Raw genomic sequence first — 17141 nt, forward strand, 5'->3', positions numbered from 1 at the left:
GACTGCTCCTCATCTGTTCTTAAAACAGAGCTATCGCGCTTTTTAGGGAAAACTGGCAGTTTGGATAGAAAGGCCGCAAGGGAATTATCCATGACTGTCGCTAGTTGTTGCAATGTAATAGGTGCCAATGCACTAGAGGTACTAGGTATCGCTTGAGCGGGTGTAACTGGTGATGACACATGGGGAGAGGAAGGCGGACTATCCTCATTACCTTCAGTCAAAGAATCATCTAGGGATATATTTTTAAGTGACACAATATGATCCTTGAAGTGTATAGACACATTAGTGCACTTGGGACACATTTTGAGTGGGGGTTCCACCATGGCTTCTGAACATAGAGCAAGGCTTTTCCTTAGTGTCAGACATGTTTAACAGATTAGTAATATACACAAGCAGGCTTGGAAAACACTTTAATCAATAAAAATTACAATTTGAAATAAAGGGTACTGTGGCTTTAAGAAATAAAAAGCGCACACAATTTTACAAAACGGTGAAAAATGAACCAAATCACTTGAAATTTTCACAGTATGTGCCTAATGCTTCGATATGATTGCACAGCAGGTTTCAGCCTGATTAACCCTTTAATGCCCAAACCGGAGCAGTTTAAAGTCTGCAACCGGATAATAAACTACAACACCTTGCCACAGCAGCCTGCCGTGGCCCTACCTGCCCTTAGGGATTAGTTTTGTGAAAGTCAAGCCTCTGGAAGTCCTCAAACAGTCTCTGAACCCTCTATGTGAAGCAGCATGAGCAATCTGTCAGGATTAACTGCGCAACTGAGGCGCGAAATTAGGCCCCTCCCACTCCAGAGTTGTGAGGCCTTCAGAAACCCCATTTTAGGTGACTAAAATAATGCCATGTGGAATAAAAACCCCGTAATAAACACACCAAAAGTGTTTAAAAAGTGTCTAAAATGAGTATTTTGTTAAATAAAATAATCGATTGCCCTGCAACAGTGTCAACCAGTCTATTGAGCCCTCTTAAATAAGCCTTCAGTTCTATACTGAGTCTCAGAACATGGCTTACCCTTCCCACATGGGGAGTCTTGTCAGTCTTCTAGCATTATCTTGTCTTGACTAGAAAAAAGATGACTGAAACATACCTTAATGCAGTTAAGCCTGCAAACTGTTCCCCCCAACTGAAGTTTTCTGGTACTCCTCAGTCCTGTGTGGTAACAGCAATGGATTTTAGTTACAACATGCTAAAATCATTTTCCTCTCAGCAGAATTCTTCATCACCTTTCTGCCAGAGAGTAAATAGTACAAACCGGTACTATTTAAAAATAACAAACTTTTGATTGAAGATATAAAACTACAAATCTAACACCACATTCACTTTACCCTCCCATAGAGAGGCCCTGCTGCCAGAGCCGGCAAAGAGAATGACTGGGGGGTGGAGCTAGGGGGGGAGCTATATGGACAGCTCTGCTGTGTGCTCTCTTTGCCACTTCCTGTAGGTAATGAGAATATCCCACAAGTAAGGATGAATCCGTGGACTGGATACACCTTGCAAGAGAAAAGTTAAACAACTTTCCAATTTACTTACAACTATCTAATTTGCTTTGTTTCTTTGCTATCCTTTGTTAAAAAGAATACCTAGGTAGGCTCAGAAGCAGCAAAGCACTACTGGGAGCTAGCTACTGATTGGTGGCTGCACATATATGCCTCTTGTCATCGGTTGCCTAGCTCCCAGTAGATCTTTGCTACCATAACAAATGATATCAAGAAAACAAAGCAAATTTAATAATAAAAGTAAATTGGAAAGATGTTTAAAAATTGTATGCTCATGAAAGAAAATGTTTTGGTTTTAAGTTCATGAAAAAAAAAAGGTATAAATTCTAAATTAGAGCTCAAATTTTTCCCTCACTGATTCAACATTATTAAAATGTATTTAGGCAACGCAAAAACTTTACCTACTTTTACTGATGAAATAACTTTATAAATAGCTACTGGTCGTTCATAAGATAGTTATTTCATTAAGCAAAAGTCATTAACTAATTGCTAAGATGTGATTAGCTAATAACAAATTTTATTTTATAAAACAGGACAATAACAGTTATATGGGAGTCATGAGGGCTGAAGTGTGAGGGGTTTTCATTTAAGGGGCTGCATTTAGAAACAAGATAGCTTGTTGCATCTGGTGTATGTTTAGTTAGACATGGCTGAGGTTTTTTTTTCCCCCTTGTGGTGAACTGGCCCTGGCGCTCTCCTGGGCTAGAAGTGGAGGATGACTGTTTCCTGTTTGAATTGGAGCTATAAGGAAGAAACTCTTCTTGTCAAGGTTTTTATTATAAGCCACTTATCTTGTAAAATGCTTGAATTTCTTTAATGCTACAAATGTTATTTACATTTTTCTATATCTGCATTTTTAGTGCATTTAGTTTTACAATACTGTGGCAAGTATAGGTCATGCGGAGGGGATATAGAGATGACACTTTCCTGAGGTATTATCAACATAAAATAAGAGTATTTTCCTTTTGCCCTCAGATGATTTTAGAGAGTCATTTCTGCGTTTTGCTCTCCATGTTCATGTAAAATAAAACTTTGTTTTCAAAACCTAAAGACCCCTTTATGTCTATTCCATTGAGAAAGCAGGCAGTAGCGGCTGGGAAACGCATTTGGGCAAATAGTGTGTGCTGTGGACTCATACTGACAGGGGGAGGAGGCGGATCACATCAGGAATTTGTCAGGTGGTGACGTCACTCACTGACATGGACAATTGCTAACTGAATGACCCATACAAGCTCTGGACTCCCGCAGCACTACTGTTTATCCGTGATCACATTTTAATCTGTTTGTGAGTAGAAGATAATGTTTTATTAAACATTTGTGTTATTGATTTCACACTAATGTGGGCTTTTTCGGCCTTTGCGCTTCTAGAGTGGCGACTAAAGTTTTTTTCTGGCTGTGGAACAAGCAGTAGAATTTTGAACAGAGCGGCATTGGGAAAACTGAAATTAATTTACAGCTCTAGGACACATCTTGCCATTTTTTAAGAAATTATTTGGACTATCACACCATTCGTATTTACTAGTACAAGTAAGACGGTTTCATCATCTAAGGTATTATATTATAGCGCTCTCATTTTTATGTTTCTTGTTTTTTCATTAGAAAACCATTATATGTTGCTCATTATTTCACTTTGGTAACTGCTTCTATATATGCTCCTTAGGTCACTTTATAAATGAAATGAGGAACACGGCACAAACTCATTCCAGCTAGCCGGATTAGCCACATATGTGCAGTCCACTTATAGCTGAATAAGACAAATGTTACAAGAGCTGTCCTCTGTAATGTATACATGTGCTGAATGACGGCTTCCTGACTGAACTAAAAATACTGCAAGCTATTATAGGGATATTAAACATATTGAGACTGCAATATAAAATACTTACAAAATAACACAATTTTTTTCTTTCATAATTCAGACAGAGCAAGTAATTTTAAACAACTTTCTTTTATCAAAGTTTGTCAGAGCAGTAGATGGTTGCACTATTTCCTGTTATGTATTGCTCCAGACACCTACCATGTAGGCTCAGGAGCCGCAATGCACTACTGAGAGCTAGCTGTTGATTGGTGGCTGTATATATTTGCCTCTTCTCATTGGCTCATCTGATGTGTTCAGTTAGCTCCTAATAGTGCATTGCTGCAGAGAATACCAGGGGAACTAAGCACATTTGATAATAAAAGCAGATTGTAAAAAAAATGCATGCTCTGTCTGAATCACAAAAGAAAATATTTTGGTTCCATATCTCTTTAATAATATGAAATTTAAAAAAACAACAACTTTGAAATATACTTTATTTTATCCCCTTTTTCTTGTAATTTAAGTGTGAAATTGTGGCTTTTCAATTAATGTTAAAAGTAGACACCGGAATTAACACTGCTATGTTTCACACATCCATTGGTTGCACATTCTAGTGGTCCTAATTGTCCTCAGCAGAGAAGGAAACCTAGATTACTAAATATTTAAACAACAAAACATACATCTGCATATTATTCTCTGGCTAATCTTTGCGTTATTTTTCGAGCATGTATTTTTCAAGCATGTATTTAGTGTTTAACGTCCCTTTAAAGGGACACTAAAGTCAAAATTAAACTTTCATGATTCAGATAGAGCATGCAGTTTTTGAAGACTTTCCAATTTACTTCTATTATCAAATGTTATACATTGTTACCAGCTCCTACTGAGCATGCTCATATGGTATACATATACTAGTCTGTAATTCGCTGATGTCTGTCACATGATACAGGAGGCCATCAAATGGGGGAAAATACATTTTGTCCGAAAAAAATTATCTACTGTTTATTTGAAATTCAGAGTAAGTGTTATTACATTGTATTTTTATTATGCACATGTTAATGATGGAATTCTACTGTATCTAGTGGTCCTTTAAGTCTTATTCATTCACCGGCTCATAGCAGCAATAACACTAATGTCTCCATATGGGAACTTGACATTCTAGCAAGCTTATTTAGTTTCACAAATATTAGCAAAAAAATTATTTTCCCTTTCCCTCAATTTTCCTTTCCTTGTTTCTCTTCTTTCTTTCCGGGTTCTTGCTTTATTACTCTGGTGTTCCAAGCCTCAGCATTACCATTGCTTTTTCACACTCATTTAAAATGGGTAATAATTGTCATTCTTTTACAAAGGCTTATCACAGTTCTCCATAAGTCCAGTCAGTAGATGTTTAAAGGGACAGTCAACTCAAATTGTTTTAAAATAGATATCCCTTTATTACCCATTCCCCAGTTTTGCACAGAAAACATGGTTATATTAATACACTTTTTACCTCTGTAATTACCTTGTTTCTAAGCATCTTCTGACAGCCCCTTGATGACTTTATCTATTGACTTGCATGTAAGCCAATTAGTGCTGTGTTGTTAGAATCCACGGGCGTCAGCACAATTATCTATATGGCTCACATGAACTAGCTTCCCCTGATGTGAAAAGCAAATACAAAAGCATGTGATCAAGGGGCGGTCTTTAGGGACTTAGAAACAGACAGGAATTTAGAGGTTTAAAAAGTTATAAAGTATGTTAATGTAACCATGTTTTTGTGCAAAGCTGAGGAATGGCTAGTTAAGGCGCTATCTATCTTTTTAAACAATGAAAAAAAATTGTGTTGACTATCCCTTAAATCACTATTGCATTCTGAGATGTTATCTACCTATACCACTTTAGCTTCCCTTGTAGAATTTTTTTAAAATAAATATAAATCAATTACTCATCAAAATTCCTTCTCCTACTCCTGCTGTGAAACCTGCATATAGAGAAACTTACCTGGCTATCATGATTCCCGAGACACCAGTCTTTAAGGCTTGATTTGCATCTTCATAAGACAAGATGTCTCCATTTCCTACAGATGAAAGGATAAAAGAGTAAAATGCTCTAATGTGCTAGAGCAAATGTGATTAAACACAGTCTGCTCTGGTGCGACAATGCACTTCTACGCTTGAGATGATCATGGCTGGGGATTGATCTGTCACTCTTGATTGGTTCACACGTTGCATCCAGCTCAAGAGCAGCAGTGCCACATGCCCTAATATTAGGGCATGCCATTTTAACACTAGTGACCATGCAATTGTATTTGTTTAACCCCCGCAAAGGGTTAAACACACAATTAAAGTACTGCCTGGGAGCCACAGTGAACTGCTGGTCCTGAGCAAAAATGGCCCATGAACCAATCAGCAATGGTAGTCACACAAGGTTCCTTGAATCACTGTCTGTTTCAGCTTGGGACGAGCAGTTGTTTGCATCACCTCACAGATACTTACTAAAACTAACTTTCATTTTATAGGTAAATATTAATATTTCACAAGTTACAAACATTACACATGCCTGATGTGTGTTACAAACCACCTAAGAAAAAAATATTAACACAGAAATGAAAACCAGTAATAAGTGACACAACCTACACAGAAGAAACACGTTTATCTCTAAATCGTGTAGGCCAGGGGGGGGAAACATCATAAAAACTACTGTTCTGACACATAATACGTCTGAAGATTTCCCAGCCTTGTATGAATCTTTATAAGCAGCCTCACCTACAATGTGACACAACCAAGAATCTAGCAAGACTGCACTTTGCACCCTCTTTATGGGAGTGTAGGCGACAAGGAATGGCCTTTGGCACATATATTATGTCCAAGCTGAAGTTAGATCTTTCAAACTTAAAACATATTTTTATTTTTGTACAATAAGTATGTATACTGATATAAATATATCAGGGTAAGTACAATAATTCCTATTTTCTGGTAAACCACTTTGATGCAACAACCTTTCATATTCCATTCCGTTAGACCCAGTGTTCTCCCCTGAACCTGTTTGATGGGCAGCCCACATGAATAAAATTTAAGCCAATATTAAGCTAAATTTATAAAATATTAATTTGTTTTTTCAGTGTCTGTTGCACACATTCTCATTAAATCAATTTATATAAAATGACGCCATTAATTTGTGCTTTGGATAGCTTAAATGACCATTATAGGGACACAATGACATGCCGAAATTAACATAACACTTCGTGTTGCAGCGTCGCTAGTTATAAAATTATGTGATCTAACTAATTAGAGCATGCAATTTTATATCACTATAGAGGCCCTTTAGGTAACATTTATAAATAACAAAAAATATTACCCTGATCCCAGCCGGCTACTTGGTAATGTCACCCGGCTGGCAACAATGTCTGCGGAGAACAAAGATCTATAAGAGTGTGACAGAGGAGAAAAATTCTGTACTTACCAAACAAAGGAAGAGGATTGGCTATTTTAGCACAGTAATCAATATATTCCCAGTCTGCAAGTTTGGTGTATCGCTGCTCTCTAGATCTTCCATGGAGCTTGATTAAAATACAATTAGCAAAACACAAATTATTTTATGGAAATACATATAAAGTTACGGGCAAAAATATATTACTGAGGCAAATAAAGAGGATATGGAGAAAACAAATCTTGCTTTCAACCTTTGATATCTGAACAGTGGGTAAACGACAAATTCAACTAAAAATCAAAGGGCACTCATGTATCATAAATATGCAAAATCTGCATAATACATTTGCTTTTCCAAAATGGATATCTTTGGGATTACATTCTTGTAAATAAAATAAAAAACTACTTTTTTATTAAATCCATTACATAGGACACAAACAATACAAATGATATTTAAGGGAAATTGTGCTACACAATTATACTTTAATTAGTATGACATTTGTGCAATGCTTGCGGCTCCTGGGTGGGATTTTACCTATGCATTTCACCCCCAGTGCTGGTGTTAAACAGTGAGTAGTACACACATTATATAAACTTACAAAGAGAAGGTATTTTTTTTCTCTATGTTGCTTTAAAATTATTTAAAGTTATAATCATCCATCTATATACCAAAGAAACAAAAGGTTTTAATGAAAAATTATTTACAAAACTACATTAATAATAAGTGATATCACTGTAATGTTCTGAATGTCTCCTTGCTGACTTGTTCACATGCTCATATAAACTAAAAACAACAAATAAAGTATATACCCCTTTAAACCTTTTCTGCATCACATGCTTACAGTAATCAATGAAACTCCCCAATCCCGAAGGTCTGGAATAAGTTTATGCGCAAGATTGACTTTTTCCTGAACTCCAGTTCTGATTTTCACAGTCAGTGGAACATCAAGAACCTACAGATAGAGAATGTGGGATGAAAATAGAGATTTACTAAACACAGTTGTCCTAATTGGTCCTACATAGCATTTTACACTTAAATATTCCTATTTCAAAATGGTGTTTTGTCTGCTTTTTTAACTCTGCAAATATGTGAATTATTCTGTGTAACCGGTAACAATCCTACTGCTTAGTGATTATAAATAACTTCTACTGTAAGTGATACAAAGTGCTTTAGGCATATGATTACAAGAAGGGCTTAAAGGGACATTCCAGTCAAAATTTAAATGCACATAGATTTATTAAATCTTTGAATAGAAACACATTTGCAATATACATGTAATGGCAAAAAAGCTTCTAGTAAAAGTTATTACTGTTTTAGTGCTAACATTGTTCTCTGCACGTGCATGTGAAGCATAGCTAGATATTGTCACTGCACCCACATTTTACATAATGCAGCTGCTCAGAGCACCAGTGGGGCTTATATCATGTCAGCAGGTAACAAATTGAGTCATTACCAGATGGTACAAGCACCTTAGGCTCTCTGAGCAAGTGATGTGTTTAAAATGCTGGTGCATGGAGCATACTTAAATACTCTTTTGAAACAGCTTTATCTTTTATTAAAGCATTTTTGCTAATGAATGTATATTACAAAAAGGCTTCTATTCAATACTGAAATGCATCCACGTGGTTTCCAATTTTGGCTGGAATATTCCTTTAAAGGGACAGTCAACACAAAAATTGTTATTGTTTAAAAATATAGATAATGCCTTTACTACCCATTCCCCAGCTTTGCACAAAAAAACATGGTTATATTAACATACTTTATAACCTTCAAACCTCTACATTTCTGTCTGTTTTCAAGTCCCTAAAGACAGCCTCATAATCACATGCTTTTGTATTTGCTTTTCACGTCAGGGGAAGCTAGTTCATGTGAGCCATATAGATAACATTGTACAGCACTAATTGGCTTAAATGCAAGTCAATAGATAAAATCATGTGATCAGGGGGCAGTCAGAAAATGCCTAGAAACAAGGTAATCAGAGGTAAAAAGTTTATTAATATAAACCATGTTTTCTGTGCAAATCTGGGGAATGGGTAATAAAGGGATTATCTATTTTTTAAAACAATAAAATATTTTGAGTTGACTGTCCCTGTGCAATTAGTTTTGGATATTAAAGTGAAGGTTAATTTTGATGAATTAGTGCCCGGTTTTTAATAATCCTATTAAAAATAAGGGCACTTTAATTCATCAAAATTGATATTTCACTTCTTTTCTTCAAAAACTTACCTTTTCATCCTGGCAGCCACTCCAGCACTTCCTCTGCCCGTCGCAAGCCGTCTTCGCAGGTCCAAAATGACGAATCAGGCTTCCTCCAATCACGGTGTTGCATCAGGCCAAGATTCCCCCGGGGGGGGGGGGGGGTCAAGGTGTGATTGGAGGAAACCGGATTTGTAATTTCTGACGTCTGCAGAGGCTTCCGACGGCCGTGGGAATCGCTGGAGCAGCTGCCAGAATGAAAAGGTAAGTTTTTGAAGAGTGAAATGTCAATTTTGAAGAATGAAAGTGCCCTTGTTTTTAATAGGATTATTAAAAACCGGGCACTAATTAATCAAAATTGACCTTCACTTTAAAGGCACACTAGGTAAAGTAGAACTGATTAACTGACAACTACATAATAAAAAGACAATGCAATATCACTTAGTAGTTAATCCAATTTTCCCTCCCTATGTATCATGTGACAGCTATCGGCGAATTGCAAAATGCATATCTGTATATTCTGTGCACTTATGCACATGGAAGTATATTCAAAAGTTTTTTTAAACTGCATTCTATATCTAAATCATGAAACTTAAATTTTTACTTTAGTGGCCCTTTAACGAGACATAAAATAACACAACTTTACAGAGCATTAGTATTAAAGTCCCAGTTATTCTGTTTTCTTCTGTGTTGCAATTTGAAGAGACTTCTCAATTTATTTGAATCAATTTTACTTTGTTCTCTTGGTATCCTTTGTTTAAAAGCACAACTAAGTAGGCTCAGAAGTAGCAGTGCACTACTGGTGGCTACACACATATACCTTTTGTTATTATCATCTCACCAGATGTATTTATTCCTAGAGAAGTAAAAAGCTAAATCTGTAACCTAGGTTTTACAATGCAGCACACTGCCTAAACGGACTATTTCATTTTGAGCATCTGCAGGTAACAGAAATAGCTTTTTGGCCTATAGGGATTATGTTGGATAAACATAAGAGATGTTTACTGTCCTTTTAACATGATCAACGATCCTTATTTCACAGCTCCAAAGGCACGGCTGCCACTGGATAATCTGCAGACATAGCAACATAGGGACTTTTATATTCATTTTAGGTTTCTTTTTTCTCATATGAACATACAAATGTCAATAAAAAAAATGTTGCATAATCAATATTTATACTTACGCAATTCATTCCTTTAACAATTTCTTCAAATTTGGTAGTTCTAGTCATTAAACCACAGCCACCACCCTATAAAATAGTTAAAGGGCCAGTAAATACAGTAGATTTGCACAATCAAATGCAAGATAAAAAGACAATGAAATTGCACTTAGTCTGAACTTTAAATGAGGAGATTTGTTTCTGACAAATTTAAAAGTTATGTCTATGCCCCCCCCGTATCATGTGACAGGTCATCAGCCAATCACAAATGCATACACGTATATTCTGTGAATTTTTGCACATGCACAGTAGGAGCTGGTGACTCAAAGTGTAAATATAAAAAGATTGTGCACATTTTAAACGGAAGTAAATTGGAAAGTTGTTTAAAATTGCATGCTCTATCGGAATCATGAAAGTTTAATTTTGACTTGAGTGTCCCTTTAAACATTTTAAGGCTTTTAAATTCTACTGTACGTGTGTATTAGGGTTGCACCGATACCATTTTTTTATGACTGAGTACAAGTACCGATACTTGTTTTAAAATACTCGCCGATACCAATTACCGATACTTTTTTTTTTTAATGTCATGTGACAGTTTACCAAGCACAATACAGACTAATTATTTAAGATTCCTTCTTTATAATTATAAAGAGCTGTAATTCAGAAGACATTATGAAATAATAAAAAACATGTTTATAAATAAAAAATATTACAATAAAATATTACATTTAAAGGGGTGATGCAATTGGGTTGTAGGGTTGTTATATAACATCAATCTGACATTTGTATGGAGGTTCGGATCTAAGTTGAACAGTCTTTCACTTTCCACACTACTGCATGGGGCAGAAAGATATTTTTGGGCCATTTTAGCCAGAGCTGGAAATCTGTTTATTAACTGCCCAGTACTTCAGTGGTTTGTCTGAACGAGGTACAGTGATCTCTCCTACAATAATACAAATAACAGCAATTTGTATTGTCAGAACAGTAGTAAACAATTTTTAGTTTAGTCTCCACTCCAGTTTAAAATGAAATGGGAACATGCAGTTTGAAAAAATGCCACAAGATAGCATATGGGTAGGAAGTGGAGGTATCGGTTTAAGTATCGGTGCATTTGCATGAGTACAAGTACTCATGCAAATACTTGGTACTAGTATCGGTACATCCCTAGTGTGTGTGTGTGTGTGTGTGTGTGTGTGTGTGTGTATATATATATATATATATATATATATATATATATATATATATATATATATATATATATATATATATATATATATATATATATATATATATATATATATATATATATATATATATATATATATATATATATATATATATATATATATATATATATATATATATATATATATATATATATATGTAAACAATTTCCAGTTCAGCCCACCAATAGACAGCTCGCCTGGGTGCAAAAATACAGCATCAAATAAAAAACGATAGAATGCACTCTCAGGACTTTTTCAAAATTGTTTTTTTTTTTTAAAAAGTCATGAGAGTGCATTCTATCGTTATATATATATATATATATACATATATACACACACACACACACACAGGTGGCCCTCGTTTTACAATGGTTCAATTTGCGCCGTTTCAGAATATCAACTTTTTTTTTTTCAGTCATGACTGCTATTGAAAAGCATTGAGAAGCAGTGCATTGATTAGAATAGCCAGTAGGTGGAGCTGTCCGCTTGTGTTGCAGCAAAGATATGCAAGCCAAGCAAGCTGAAATTAATCAGTTTAACCAGACCTGAGCTATCAAGCAGATTTCAAAGGAAGAAGATCTTCCTGTCTATAAATCAGTCCAGATTGGAATGCATAGAAAGAACTGTTTGCAAAAAATGCAAGTAAAGTCTGTGTTGAGTGATTATTTTATTAGGTTTATAATGCTGTTTAGCAAATGTTTTTGTTCATTTAACTTAGTTTATTTATATATTCTGTGTTGTGTGAGTATTTAATTTGGTTTATAATGCTGTTTAGCATTTAAAGTCTTGATTTTTGACTTACATTATAAACTGGGTTTCAATTTACAACAGTTTTGATTTACAACCATTCCTTCAGGAACCTAACCCCAGCGTAAACTGAGGGCTACACACACACATACATTATATATATATATATATATATATATATATATATTTCTTTCATGTAATTAGCAAGAGTCCATGAGCTAGTGACGTATGGGATATACATTCCTACCAGGAGGGGCAAAGTTTCCCAAACCTTAAAATGCCTATAAATACACCCCTCACCACACCCACAATTCAGTTTTACAAACTTTGCCTCCGATGGAGGTGGTGAAGTAAGTTTGTGCTAGATTCTACGTTGATATGCGCTCCGCAGCAAGTTGGAGCCCGGTTTTCCTCTCAGCGTGCAGTGAATGTCAGAGGGATGTGAGGAGAGTATTGCCTATTTGAATGCAGTGATCTCCTTCTACGGGGTCTATTTCATAGGTTCTCTGTTATCGGTCGTAGAGATTCATCTCTTACCTCCCTTTTCAGATCGACGATATACTCTTATATATACACCATTACCTCTGCTGATTCTCGTTTCAGTACTGGTTTGGCTTTCTACAAACATGTAGATGAGTGTCCTGGGGTAAGTAAATCTTATTTTCTGTGACACTCTAAGCTATGGTTGGGCACTTTATTTATAAAGTTCTAAATATATGTATTCAAACATTTATTTGCCTTGACTCAGAATGTTCAACATTCCTTATTTTTCAGACAGTCAGTTTCATATTTGGGATAAATGCATTTGTTTCAATCATTTTTTCTTACCTTAAAAAAATTTGACTTTTTCCCTGTGGGCTGTTAGGCTCGCGGGGGCAGAAAATGCTTCATTTTATTGCGTCATTCTTGGCGCGGACTTTTTTGGCGCAAAAATTTTTTTTCTGTTTCCGGCGTCATACGTGTCGCCGGAAGTTGAGTCATTTTTTGACGTTTTTTTGCGTCAAAAATGTCGGCGTTCCGGATGTGGCGTCATTTTTGGCGCCAAAAGCATTTAGGCGCCAAATAATGTGGGCGTCTTTTTTGGCGCTAAAAAATATGGGCGTCATTTTTGTCTCCACATTATTTAAGTCTCATTATTTATTGCTTCTGGTTGCTAGAAGCTTGTTCACTGGCATTTTTTTCCCATTCCTGAAACTGTCATTTAAGGAATTTGTTCAATTTTGCTTTATATGTTGTTTTTTCTTTTACATATTGCAAGATGTTCCACGTTGCAACTGAGTCAGAAGATACTTCAGGAAAATCACTGCACAGTGCTGGAGCTACCAAGCTAAGTGTATCTGCTATAAACTTTTGGTATCTGTTTCTCCAGCTGTTGTTTGTATTGCATGTCATGTCAAACTTATTAATGCAGATAAAATTTCCTTTAGTACTGTTACATTACCTGTTGCTGTTCCGTCAACATCTAATTTTCAGTTCCTGATAACATAAGAGATTTTATTTTTTAAATCCATTAAGAAGGCTATGTCTGTTATTTCTCCTTCTAGTATACATAAAAGTCTTTTAAAACTTCTCTTTTTTTCAGATGAATTTTTAAATGAACATCATCATTCTGATACTGATAATGGTTCTTCTGGTTCAGAGGTTTCTGTCTCAGAGGTTGATGCTGATAAATCTTTGTATTTGTTCAAGATGGAATTTATTCGTTCTTTACTTAAAGAAGTGTTATTTGCATTAGAAATAGAGGATTCTGGTCCTCTTGATACTAAATGTAAACGTTTAAATAAGGTTTTTAAATCTCCTGTAGTTATTCCAGAAGTGTTTTATCTCCCTGATGCTATTTCTGAAGTAATTTCCAGGGAATGGAATAATTTGGGTAATTTATTTACTCCTTCTAGACGTTTAAGCAAATTATATCCTGTGCCATCTGACAGATTAGAGTTTTTTGGGACAAAAATCCCTAAGGTTATGGGGCTGTCTCTACTCCTGCTAATGTACTACTATTCCTACGGCAGATAGTACTTCATTTAAGGATCCTTTAGATAGGAAAATTGAATCCTTTCTAAGAAAAGCTTACTTATGTTCAGGTAATCTTCTTAGACCTGCTATATTTTTAGCGGATGTTGCTGCAGCTTCAACTTTTTGGTTAGAAGCTTTAGCGCAACAACTAACAGATCATAATTTTATAGCATTATTATTATTCTATAACATGCTAATAATTTTATTGGTGATACCATCTTTTGATATCATTAGAGTTGATGTCAGGTATATGTCTCTAGCTATTTTAGCTAGAAAAGCTTTATGGATTAAACTTGGAATGCTGATATGTCTTCTAAGTCAACTTTGCTTTCCCTTTCTTTCCAGGGTAAATAATCATTTTCGTTCCTTTCCTCAGGAGGTGAGATCAGGAGCGGTATCAGTTTGGAAACTATTTCCAGTTTGGAATATATCCAAGCCTTATAGAAACCTATAGCCAGCTCCTAAGTACCTATGAAGGTGCGGCCCTTATTCCAGCTCAGCTGGTATGGGGCAGATTACGTTTTCTTCAAAGAAATTTGGATCAATTCCGTTCTTAATCTCTGGTTTCAGAAACATTGTTTCAGAAAGGTACAGAATTGGCTTCAAGTTAAGGCCTCCTGCTAAGAGATTCTTTTCTTTCCCGTGTCCCAGTTAACACAGCAAAGGCTCAGCATTTCTGAAATGTGTTTCAGATCTAGAGTTGGCTGGAGTATTTATGCCAGTTCCAGTTCTGGAACAGGGGCTGGGGTTTTATTTTATCTCTTCATTGTACCAAAGAAGGTCAATTCCTTCAGACCAGTTCCGGATCTATCATTATTGAATCGTTATGTTAGGATACCAACATTCAAGATGGTTACTGTAGGACTATCCTGCCTTTTGTTTAGCAAGGGCATTATATGTCTACAATAGATTTACAGGATGTGTATCTGCATATTCCGATTCATCCAGATCACTTTTAGTGTCTGAGATTCTCTTTTTAGACAAGCATTACCAGTTTTGTGGCTCTACCGTTTGGCCTAGCCTCAGTTCCAAGAATTTTTTTCAAAGGTTCTCGGTGCCCTTCTTTCTGTAATCAGAGAACAGGGTTTTGGTATTTCCTTATTTGGACGATATCTTGGTACTTGCTCAGCCTTCTCATTTTCGAAGAATCTCATACAAATCGACTTGTGTTGTTTCTTCAAGTTCATGGTTGGAGGATCAATTTACCAATCAGTTCATTGATTCCTCAGACAAGGGTAACCTTTTTAGGTTTCTAGATAGATTCAGTGTCTATGACTCTGTCCTTGTCAGACAAGAGAAGTTTAACATTGATATCAGCTTGTCAAAACCTTCAGTCACAATCATTCCCTTTGGTAGCCTTATGCATGGAAATGTTGGGTCTTAGGACTGTCGCATCAGATGCGATCTCCTTTGCTCGTTTTCACATGCGACCTCTTCAGCTCTGTATGCTGAACCAATGGTGCAGGGATTACTCAAAGATATCTCAATTAATATCTTTAAACCGATTTTACGACACTCTCTGACATGGTGGACAGATCACCATCGTTTAGTTCAGGGGGCTTCTTTGTTCTTCCGACCTGGACTATAATCTCAACAGATGCAAGTCTTACAGGTTGGGGAGCTGTGTGGGGGTATCTGACGGCACAAGGGGTTTGGGAATCTCAGGAGGTGAGATTTCCGATCAATATTTTGGAACTCCGTGCAATTTTCAGAGCTCTTCAGTCTTGGCCTCTTCTGAAGAGAGAGTTGTTCATTTGTTTTCAGATAGACAATGTCACAACTGTGGCATACATCAATCATCAAGGAGGGACTCACAGTCCTCTGGCTATGAAAGAAGTATCTCGAATTTTGGTTTGGGCGGAATCCAGCTCCTGTCTAATCTCTGCGGTTCATATCCCAGGTATGGACAATTGGAAAGCGGATTATCTCAGCCGCCAAACGTTGCATCCGGGCGAATGGTCTCTTCACCCAGAGGTATTTCTTCAGATTGTTCAAATGTGGGAACTTCCAGAAATAGATCTGATGGCTTCTCATCTAAACAAGAAACTTCCCAGGTATCTGTCCAGATCCCGGGATCCTCAGGCGGAGGCAGTGGATGCATTATCACTTCCTTGGAAGTATCATCCTGCCTATATCTTTCCGCCTCTAGTTCTTCTTCCAAGAGTAATCTCCAAGATTCTGAAGGAATGCTCGTTTGTTCTGCTGGTAGCTCCGGCATGGCCTCACAGGTTTTGGTATGCGGATCTTGTCCGGATGGCCTCTTGCCAACCGTGGACTCTTCCGTTAAGACCAGACCTTCTGTCTCAAGGTCCTTTTTTCCATCAGGATCTGAAATCCTTAAATTTAAAGGTATGGAGATTGAACGCTTGATTCTTGGTCAAAGAGGTTTCTCTGACTCTGTGATTAATACTATGTTACAGGCTCGTAAATCTGTATCCGGAGAGATATATTATAGAGTCTGGAAGACTTATATTTCTTGGTGTCTTTCTCATCATTTTTCTTGGCATTCTTTTAGAATACCGAGAATATTACAGTTTCTTCAGGATGGTTTAGATAAGGGTTTGTCCGCAAGTTCCTTGAAAGGTCAAATCTCTGCTCTTTCTGTTCTTTTTCACAGAAAGATTGCTATTCTTCCTGATATTCATTGTTTTGTACAAGCTTTGGTTCGTATAAAGCCTGTCATTAAGTCAATTTCTCCTCCTTGGAGTTTGAATTTGGTTCTGGGGGCTCTTCAAGCTCCTCCATTTGAACCTATGCATTCATTGGATATTAAATTACTTTCTTGGAAAGTTTTGTTCCTTTTGGCCATCTCTTCTGCCAGAAGAGTTTCTGAATTATCTGCTCTTTCTTGTGAGTCTCCTTTTCTGATTTTTCATCAGGATAAGGCGGTGTTGCGAACTTCTTTTGAATTTTTTCCTAAGTTGTGAATACCAACAACATTAGTAGAGACATTGTGGTTCCTTCATTATGTCCTAATCCTAAGAATTCTAAGGAGAAATCGTTGCATTCTTTGGATGTTATTAGAGCTTTGAAATATTATGTTGAAGCTACTAAGTCTTTCCGAAAGACTTCTAGTTTATTTGTTA

At 36.4% G+C, this 17141-nt stretch overlaps 1 protein-coding gene across 3 annotated transcripts in view; it reads right to left on the reverse strand.

Annotated features, from left to right (window-relative positions):
* Positions 1-17141, reverse strand: part of DUS3L (dihydrouridine synthase 3 like) — a 48836-nt gene that overhangs the window by 17354 nt on the left and 14341 nt on the right. For all 3 annotated transcript variants that reach the window (XM_053714022.1, XM_053714023.1, XM_053714021.1), the window contains 4 exons: positions 10091-10156; positions 7553-7663; positions 6745-6841; positions 5284-5359 (listed from right to left, as the gene is read on the reverse strand). In XM_053714022.1, the coding sequence (XP_053569997.1) occupies positions 5284-5359; positions 6745-6841; positions 7553-7663; positions 10091-10156 (350 nt within the window). The remainder of the gene's footprint in view (positions 1-5283; positions 5360-6744; positions 6842-7552; positions 7664-10090; positions 10157-17141) is intronic.

Source organism: Bombina bombina, chromosome 5, assembly GCF_027579735.1.
Source record: "Bombina bombina isolate aBomBom1 chromosome 5, aBomBom1.pri, whole genome shotgun sequence".
Taxonomy (NCBI): Eukaryota; Metazoa; Chordata; class Amphibia; order Anura; family Bombinatoridae; genus Bombina; species Bombina bombina.